The sequence below is a fragment of the Nicotiana attenuata genome, unplaced genomic scaffold (assembly GCF_001879085.1).
Source record: "Nicotiana attenuata strain UT unplaced genomic scaffold, NIATTr2, whole genome shotgun sequence".
Lineage (NCBI taxonomy): Eukaryota > Viridiplantae > Streptophyta > Magnoliopsida > Solanales > Solanaceae > Nicotiana > Nicotiana attenuata.
In genome coordinates this window covers 311,654-322,149 of record NW_017670836.1, presented here as the reverse complement: position 1 = coordinate 322,149, position 10,496 = coordinate 311,654, and the positions used below count along the sequence as shown (strand labels likewise).

Here is a 10,496-nt window from a genome sequence, read left to right as displayed (position 1 = left end):
ACACTCGGGTCCTCAAACCACCGAGGGAAATGCAGAACTCAAAACGACCAATCGGGTCGTTACACCCTTAAGATAAAAATTATTAAAAGTGCAATTTGACTAATCTACCCCTTATTAATTCTTTAGTTTTTATCTAATTTTAGAAAAATTAATACTTTTTATTTTTTAGGATACAAATATAAGGGAACAATTATTTTTAATATACATGATAACTAAATGGGAACATAGGAGAAGCTTCTAGCTTGCACTTCTTTAGTGAAAGTTAGAAGAGTTGAAAAAAAAGATTTCAACTCTTCTAACTTTCCCAGGCAGCTTCTCTTTAACAAATTAAAGAGAAGCTTCTCTTTAACAAATTAAAATTAAGGGTTAAATAGTACTTGATATTTGGCTTAAAGAATATATATATATATATATATATATATATATATATATATATATATATAGAATCGTTGGTTTGACCGACGAACTACGTGGGAAAATAGAACTTCTTTCTTTGATTTGAAGCAAGATTTTATATATATTGTCTCATATTTTACTCGTGTTTCGTGGATTTCGAATGTGAAATGTATTGATTTATGTTTATTCGTGGTATTTTTATATGTAAGAATCATCTGGAGGCAATAGGGGCCAAAGGTGCGAGATTAGAGCCAAAAAGAAGCAAAAGGTTGAAAATTAGTCATTCTGGCGCCACAGGCAGCGTGGGGCACTACCTGTGACGCAATTTTCAGAAAGTTTATTTTCCCAGCGCCATGGCTAGCGCCCCACGCTACCCTGGGCGCTGGTGACGGGAAACATCTCCAACTTTGCCCCGGACAAGGTTATTTCGGCCCAAGACCTACCCAACGCGTATAAAAGCAAGACTAAGCCTATTTTGGGAGGGGAGACGCCACTTTGAAGAAAAAATACACACAAGGAACATTCGGGAGCGAGGAGTATTACTTGTATGACCATGTATACTTGCGTGTGCGTTTGGGAGCGATATTACTCTATCTTATAAGTATATGGTATAGTTCTAATATTGAAAGCTGGAGTAAACTACCATACTAATGTTATTTAGGGTACACTTAATCTGGATGAACTAGAATTTAGCACATTAAAAAGTTATCCAGCTCACTGTTTAAAGTCTCAAAAATCTGAAAGATATCTTGAAAATTTCAAAAACTGGTTGGGATTGCCATTTGTTAGGTTCTATTTATCATAATTATCGAATGTAATTTAAAGGGTGAAAAAGAAAAGAAATCTCACATGGGCAATAAACTTTTTCAACGGTTAGAGAAATCCTTTTTTTGACAATCCCAAAAGGCAGTCAAAAGAGTATTTTGGTAAAATCCGACAAAAGCTTAAGCTTTTCTCCAACATATGTCCCTTCCCTTTCTTCCTTTTCACTTCCAACCCATTCGTGTTCAAAACTTCAAATACAGGTCAAGGGGCATTCTCGTAATTATCCAACAATTCTCTGCCCTTTTTCATTTTCCTATCACTCCTTCTATTTATACTCTCAAATTCTCACTCCCAAACCCTATCCAACTATCTTCTTTTCAAACTCTAGTTCTTTGCATTCAAGCTCTAAAAAAAAGCCAAGCAAATCTTCATATATTAATTTACAGTTCAGTTTTGGTAATTACTCTTCATCACCTTATGTTAAATTCATATTTTATTGCTCATCTTTCATTGTTTTTATTTTTGTAATTATTCTTTGCAACATATATCCATTATATATGTTTTTTGATCTAATTTCAAACATGTCTTGTTTCAGGATCCACTTCATATTTGTCTGGAAGATATAATAAGTCTTGGGGCTCTTCATTACACAAGTATTTAGTGCTCCCTGGTATGTGTTCATAATGATGATAAAAATAGGAATTTTTTTTTATAGTTATATGTAATGTCAGATGTATATATCAAAAGATTCCACATAGAAACCTGAGATTATTTTAGCTTTTAGTCCATCACTTTTTTTTAAGAAACTTTTTCTTTTGTAAACCACCAGATCCCAATGTTTTGTTATATTAACAGAGAATTTTTTTCATGTTTGTGACAGAAAATGAAGGATCATTCCTCTTAGCATAAAGTTGGTTCAAGCTTTTTAGTCCATCGTAAAGTTCAGGCAGGCACTTCCCTTTTTCCATGCAACTGATGATATAGAGCTTTCAGCTAGAGAAAAAAAATGGACAAGAGAGGATCAAAACCACGCGATAAGTTGATCATGTTCGTGTTCGTGTTCATGCTATTTTACATGCAGCAGTGCATATGTTCTGAGCTCGAGCTACTTTTATCGATGAAAGCATCGATAAAGGATCCGTTAGGGTCTCTTCATGATTGGATTCCATCTCAATCTTTTTGCCATTGGAATGGTGTTATTTGTGATGAGTTGTCTCATGTTGCGAAAATTGAGCTCTCGGGCAAGAATTTATCTGGAAAAATATCTGAGAGTATATTCAACTTGCCACATGTTGAATCAATTGATCTCTCCAATAATCAACTTTCTGGTGAAATTCCAAGCAATTTCTCATCTTGTTTGGCACTTAGATTTCTCAATCTTAGCAACAATAACTTCACAGGTCCACTTCCTCAAGGCTCAAGAATCCCACTTCTTGAGACATTGGATCTCTCAAACAACATGATTTCAGGGAAAATCCCCGAAAATATTGGACTATTTTCGAGTCTCAAAGTTCTCGATTTTGGTGGAAATGTCTTGATTGGGAGCATACCAAAGTCTATTTCAAATATTTCTAATTTGGAATTCTTGACTCTTGCTTCAAACCAATTAATCGGAGAAATTCCTCGAGAACTAGGGTTTATGAAGAAATTGAAGCTTATTTACTTGGGATATAACAATTTCTCAGGTGGAATTCCAAAAGAGATTGGTGAATTGACTTCTTTGTATCATCTTGATCTTGTGTACAACAATCTAACAGGTGAAATCCCTTCATCTTTAGGTAATCTCACCAATCTGAAGTACCTTTTTCTCTACATAAACAAGCTCACTGGTCCAATTCCAAGATCCTTATTCAATCTCAAGAAATTGGTATCACTTGATTTAAGTGATAACTTCTTGTCTGGTGAAATTCCTGAGATTATATCCCAATTGCAAAATTTGGAAGTTCTACAATTATTTGCCAACAATTTTACTGGTAGAATTCCACATGCTTTGACTTCCTTGCCTCATCTTCAAGTTCTTCAACTATGGTCTAACAAATTATCAGGTGAAATTCCTAAGGACCTTGGAAAATACAACAATCTCACAATTCTTGACCTTTCCACCAATAACCTCATCGGAAAAATACCCGAAAACATATGTTACTCCGGCCATCTTTTTAAACTCATACTCTTCTCAAATTCCCTCCAGGGCGAAATCCCGGTGAGTTTGAGCCATTGCAAAAGCTTACAAAGAGTCCGTTTGCAAAACAACCAACTCAGTGGTGAATTGTCCCTGGAATTCACTAAGCTTCCACTTGTTTACTTTCTTGATATTTCGGACAACAATCTTTTTGGATCCATTAGTGAAAGAAAATGGGATATGCCAGCACTTCAAATGCTGAATTTGGCTAGGAACAAGTTTTTTGGCACCTTGCCTGATTCTTTTGGTACCAAGAATCTTGAAAACCTGGATTTATCAGGAAATGGTTTTTCTGGTAATATTCCTAGAGATATCGGGCAATTTTCAGAACTAATGGAGCTGAAGTTAAGTAGCAACAAACTTTCAGGTGAAATCCCAGATGAATTATCTTCATGCAAAAAGCTTGTGACTCTTGACCTAAGCCAAAATCAGCTATCAGGTCAAATTCCAATGAGTCTTTCTGAAATGCCAGTCCTTAGCCTTCTTGATTTGTCAATGAATGAATTATCAGGCGAAATCCCACCAAATTTAGGAAAAGTTGAATCACTTGTCCTAGTCAATATTTCTCACAACCATTTCCATGGAATCTTACCATCCACCGGAGCTTTCCTTGCCATAAATTCCAGCGCGGTGGTCGGAAATCAACTTTGTGGAAGCCGTGGCGACGAAATCACAAGCGGTTTGCCGCCGTGCAAAGCCGTCAAGAAAAGCTCAATTTGGTGGTTCTTCTTGACTTGTCTACTTGGAATACTAGTCTTGTTAGTATTCTCAGCCTTAGTTGTAGTATTCATCCAAAGGAGAAGAGAATTAAAGCTCAAGAAAGTCGAGAGTACTCAAGATGGTAATTGGGATATTCAATTCTTTGATTCCAAGGCTTCAAAATCCATCACCCTCAATGATATCTTATCTTCTGAAATAAGCAACACACAAATCTTTGTGAAGAAATTCAATCATGTGAATTTGAATATTCCAAAAAGTTTTTGGACAGATATCCAAGAACTAGGGAACGTTCGACATCCAAATGTTGTGAAGCTTATAGCTGCATGCAAATCAGAGAAATGTGGAATTTTGGTTTATGAGTACGTAGAAGGGAAGAATTTGAGTGAAGCAATTGGAGGCATGAATTGGGAACGTAGAAAAAAAATTGCTATAGGAATTGCTAGAGCTCTCAAATATTTGCATTTCTCTTGTTCACCAAGTATTGTTGTTGGTGACATTTCTCCCCGGAAAGTTATCATCGACGGCAAAGATGAAGCTCACCTGAGATTGAGTCTTCAAACTATTTTCACTAGCAGCAAAGGTTTCAGCTCTTCAGCCTACGTTGGTCCAGGTAAATTTACCATTTTACCCTTGTCATAAGTCCATTACATATGAATAATATCTAGGGTTAATTGTTTGCAGTTTATATACTTCTCTTTTTTTGGAATTTATTAGTAAGAGTTTGTACACACTACCCTACTATGTGGGATAACACTGAGTCTATTATTGTTGTTCTTGTTGTATTAGCAAGAGTTTGTGATTAAATAGAAATAAACCATCTCTATGTCAGTAATAGAAAATAAAAGAACATGTTTATTTTTTAGTTTTACCTTAGTGATAGAAGTATGTTTTAAGAATTACTTTTTTTGAACATACTAGACAATACATAATTCTGAAGAGGGTAGCTAAGATTTGATAGCAATTAAATTTCCATCTTAGGCGCGATACGATATGATAGAGCTGTCACGTTATGTTGAAAACTAATGTGCTAACTATCAAAATTAACAGTTAGATGCTACGTTCTTGGTCTTTATCTGGATTCTGCTTTAACTTTGCTTTATTATAGTCGCAAATATTATGATACTTTTTTGGGCCATATATAACAGTCATTATGACGTCAAGGAATTACGCAAACAAATTTCATGGAGGCAATCATGAATGTTTTTCTTCTTTTCTTCATGAGTATTAATGTAGAGACATGATTCTAAGCTTTATCAATCTTATCATTTCGTTCTTTACGTAGAAAACAATAGATCTAGTCATGTAACAAAATCATATCATAATCCTATTTCATGGCCCTTTATGCCATGCACGTATGATAGCAATAGGACTAAAAGATAATAAAATCTTTCCCATTCTAACTGTAATTTTCTTATTCTTTTTTTTTTTTGGGTGTAATTGCAGAATACAAAGGAATATCAGAGAAGAGTGACATATATGGATTTGGCCTTCTGTTAATTGAGCTATTGACTGGAAAAAACCCTGCTGATGCTGAATATGGCTTGCATGAGAATGTCGTCGATTGGGCACGATATTGCTACTCAGAGTGTCATTTAGAGACATGGGTTGATCCAGCAATGAAGAATGATGCAGTGAATAATCAGAATAAAATGGTGGAAATGATGAATGTAGCACTGCAGTGCACTGCTACTGAAGCAGCAGCAAGACCCTGTGCTAGTGATGTTGTAAAGACATTGGACTCTTTTGTGAGATCAAATTCTTGTGGTTTAGGTTTGAAAAGGTGTTCTAGTGTTTAGATTTTGGGACTTTTAACTCCAAGATTTTTGTTTTGCCTTAATTACTTTTTCTTTGATCAGCTTCTGAGTGTTGCTCAATGTTTTGGGATGCTATGTGGCATGCTATTTGAGTGTAAAATGTAGATATAAAACTAAATGCTAATATATAGATTGCAACTTTTAAAATTCTCTTCTCATAGTATTTTATTTGTAGTATATCCATTGTGCATGCATGCAATTGGCTAGTCAACATAGTGGAACTTCATGCTTCTATAGATAATTATTAGAGGGAAAATGGTTTTATCGATCTCGTGGACTTTAAAATAAATATAATCTACCATTCAAAATACTCCTATAAGGAAGTATATGTAGTTGATACCCTCTTTCTTATGACAATTACGACTAAGTGAGGACTATTCTTTTAGCCTTGTGGTAGTTATAGTTTTTGTTTTTATTGATTGAAGACTTGGTAAAAAGGGAGCTTAAATGGATATGTATGATATAATTTAGGAAGCATTTCATATTAAAACAAAATTTGAGATGTCATTGTGTATACGGTGGAAATCGGGTATTGATTGAAAAAGAGATACCACGTCGAAAAGCCAGGACGTCGAGTCCGGGATCGAAGTTGCTTTCCAAAATTGAGGTCGACATTGCTAATCGAGGTCAGAAAAGGGCATACTTCGAAATGATGCCGGTATAGTTTAGTAACAGAAAGAGCGGGATATCCGTGACGGATCGAAGATCATGGCAGAATTTCGGAATGGATTGATCTTCGGCGGTTAATTAGATGCTAATATGATTTCCTACTATAATTAGAAGTGTACCTTATTTAGGACTCCCCTATTATATAAAGAGGGATCTCATTCATTTGTAAGCATCATTGTTCACTGATAAGAATTGATACACTCATTACTTTCTTGCTATATCATTTACTGTTCATCAAAGTTGCTTTATCATTTACTACTCCACCTCGAGGCAATCCCAAGTCGAGGTCGAAACTTGGCTAGCATACTGGTTTGACTTATTTTATTCTCTAATTTATTCGTTTATTTTCTTACTTATCAATTGGTATTGGACGAAATCACATATCCTTAAAACTACAATATAAGTTTATTGTTATTCGAATTTGAGGGTAAACAATTTGGCGCTCACCGTGGGGCTAAGGATAATAGTGATTGTTCGGTGCTGATTCTGATAACACACATTATTTCACGTTTGTTCTTGTCAAGTATTTTTGCTTTCAGGATAAAACATGTCAAACTCACAAAACGCACCCGCACATGGTGATAATGGTCTCGGGTTTCACGGGGAGAACGACAATATAATTGCTCCAGGAGCCGAGGTACCACTGGTTAATCTCAGGGAAGCGCCAGTTGCCGATCCGATCGATGTCAGTTCACACGTTTCTTTAAATGCGAATCTGGGCGTGGACCCCGAAGGGAGTCTATGTAGGGAAGGCCGATCTGGTGGCCAAGGTACACAGGGCAGATGAGATGGAGGAGTTAGTCTCCAGGTGATATCGAGATGCTACAGGCTCAGCAGGCCACTATTGCTCAGCTTCAAAATCACATAGAACTCCGAGTGGGGTTGAGCCGGAAATCACTCGTCGTACCGAGCCCGTGCCAGAGAGGTCGAATGGTAACGGATCGGGGACCGATCCTGTAGTAATAAAAATGCTCGAGGAGCTTACCAAGAGAATTGAGTCAGGAGAGAAGAAAATCGAAGCTAATGATAAAAAGGTGGAGACATAAAACTCTCGAGTTGATCGAATACCGGGGGCACTGCGAATCTTGAAAGGGATGGATTCGAAGAAGTTTGTACAAAAGTCGTTCCTCAAAGTGCGGCTCCGAAGCCTATTCCAAAGAAGTTTCGTATGCCAGACATACCAAAATATAATGGGACCACCGATCCCAACGAACATGTTACTTCATATACATGCGCCATCAAGGGTAACGATTTAGAAGATGATGAAATCGAATCTGTGATATTGATAAAGTTCAAAGAGACCCTTTCAAAGGGAGCAATGATTTGGTATCACAACCTACCGCTAGATTCCATCGACTCATTAGCCATGTTAGCAGATTATTTTGTAAAGGCACACGCCGGAGCCATAAAGGTCGCAACAAGAAAATTGGACCTTTTCAAGGTAAGACAAAGGGATAATGAAATGCTGAGGGAGTTCGTATCACGATTTCAAATGGAACGCATGGAGTTGCCACCGATCATAGATGATTGGGCCATTCAAGCTTTCACCCAAGGGTTGAATGAGCGGAGTTCGATATCATCACGTTAGTTGAAACAAGATTTGATCGAGTATCCAGTTGTAACTTGGGCAGATGTGCACAATCGATATCTATTGAAGATCAGGGTCGAGGAAGACCAATTAGGAGCCCGTTCCGGTTTAGTACATCCAAACAGGTCGGCAGTTAAAACCTAGAGGGACGTCGACAGGGATCCAAGGTCGAATAAAGAACGATATCAACCATATACTGCAGATGGAAGGAAAAAATGGTTCAGGATGCAATTGCACTCGGAATGATCGAGGACAAAATTTTTGGGGACTTATGAGCAAAAGTGGTTTTGATAAGCACGCCGACCCCACAGAGGCACATCGGTTATCGAAATATAACTTTAGCATCGATGCATTGGGCATTGTATCAGCAATCGGAAGGATAAAAGATACTAGGTGGCCCAGACCCATACAGACCCATCCTTCCCAAAGAAACCCAAATTTGATGTGCATGTATTATGGCACGCATGGTCACAAGACCGAGGATTGCAGGCAATTAAGGGAGGAGGTAGCCCGTCTATTCATGAGGGCCACCTTCGAGAGTTTCTCAGCAATCGAGCCAAGAATCATTTCAGAGAAAGGGACGCCAACAAGTAAAATGAAATTAGGGAGGAACCCCAACATGTCATTCATATGATCGTCGGTGGACATTCCACATGGACCCATATTCAAACCCACTAAGGTATCAATCACTAGGGAAAAATGAACCCGAGATTATGTGCCCGAAGGCTCCTTAACATTCAACAACGAAGAAGCAGAAGGCATTTCTCAGCCCCACAATGACGCTCTAGTAATTTATGTCTTATTAACTAAAGTTCAAGTTAAGCGTGTTTTAGTGCATCCAGTTAGCTCGGTGAATATCATCCAATCCAGGGTCGTAGAACAGCTCAGCCTACAAGATCAAATTGTGCCCGCAGCTCGGGTATTAAACGGCTTTAATATGGCCAGTGAAATAACTAAAGGGGAGATTATTCTACCGGTGAACGTGGCTGAAACCGTTCAAGATACCAATTTCCACGTGATCGAGGGTGACATGAGGTACAATGCCTTACTCTGAAGACCTTGGATCCATAGGCATTCCTTTCGACTCTCCACCAAATGATGAAGTTCCCAACGTCGGATAGGGTAAAGACAGTATACGAGGAGCATCATGCTGCAAAGGAAAAGTTTGTGGTTGATGAGGTAACGCCGATATCTACGTTATCAACCTCGGAAAGGTCAAGCATCAAAGGCAAACATGAAGCAAAATAGCAATCACAGCAACCAGCCTCGATCGAATCGGGGAAATGGGAGATAGAAGAAGAGGAGGAGGATTTTCTAACCCCTCGAACTTTTATTATTCCCAAAGATTCTGACGCCAACAAATCAAAGATCGAAGAGCAGGAACAGGTTATATTGATCGAGTACCTGCCCAAGCGAAAGGTATATCTGGGAACGGGATTGACCCCCGAACTCAGGAAAAAGCTTATTCAATTTCTTATTGATAACATAGATTGTGTTGCTTGGTCCCATTTAGACATGACAGGGATCCCACTGTAGATAACGCATCAGCTAAGCCTTGACCCCAGGTTCAAACCGTTGAAGCAGAAAAGAAGACCACAGTCCTATGTAAAGCACGCATTCATAAAGGACGAGGTAACTAAACTTCTCAAAATAGGGTCCATTCGGGAAGTGAAATATCCTGAATGGTTAGACAATGTAGTCGTAGTCCCTAAAAAAGGGAACAAATTTAGAATGTGGGTAGATTATAATGATTTAAACAAGGCATGCCCTAAAGATTCTTTTCCACTGCCTAACATCGATCGCATGATCGACGGCACGGCTGGCCACGAGATCCGTACCTTTCTCGATGCCTATTCCGGGTATAATCAAATTCAAATGAACCCAGAAGACCAAGAAAAGACTTCATTTATCACCATGTATGGAATATAATGTTATAATGTAATGCCTTCGGGCTAAAAGATACAGGAGCTACTTAGCAACGCCTAGCAAATAAAATATTTGAAGCACAAATAGGTAAGTCAATGGAAGTTTATATCGATGACATGCTAGTTAAGTCCCTGCGCGCAGAGGATCATTTGGCTCATTTGCAGGAAACGTTTGAGATTTTGAGGAAATATAACATGAAGCTCTACCCCGAGAAATGTGTTCGGGGTTTTTTGGGCTTCATGGTGTTGAATCGGGGGATCGAGATCAACCCCAATAAAATCAACGCCATCGAAGACATCGCCGTCGTGGACAGTGTAAAAGCCGTGCAGAGGCTGACTGGACGGATAACTGCTTTGGGCTGATCCATCTCAAGGTTGTGGGATCGAAGCCACAGATTTTTCTCTCTACTTGAAAAGAAGAACGATTTCACTTGGACCCC

The 10,496-nt window shown here is 38.2% G+C and overlaps 1 protein-coding gene across 1 annotated transcript; it reads left to right on the top strand.

Moving 5' to 3' along the window:
• Positions 1–1,523: 1,523 nt before the first annotated feature.
• Positions 1,524–6,024, top strand: LOC109243779 (probably inactive leucine-rich repeat receptor-like protein kinase At2g25790). Its single transcript, XM_019410768.1, has 4 exons — positions 1,524–1,617; positions 1,757–1,831; positions 2,042–4,670; positions 5,504–6,024. Exons 3-4 carry the CDS (start codon positions 2,168–2,170, stop codon positions 5,854–5,856), a joined length of 2,856 nt encoding a protein of 951 aa, XP_019266313.1. The 5' UTR covers positions 1,524–1,617; positions 1,757–1,831; positions 2,042–2,167; the 3' UTR covers positions 5,857–6,024.
• The last annotated feature ends 4,472 nt before the right edge of the window (positions 6,025–10,496 follow it).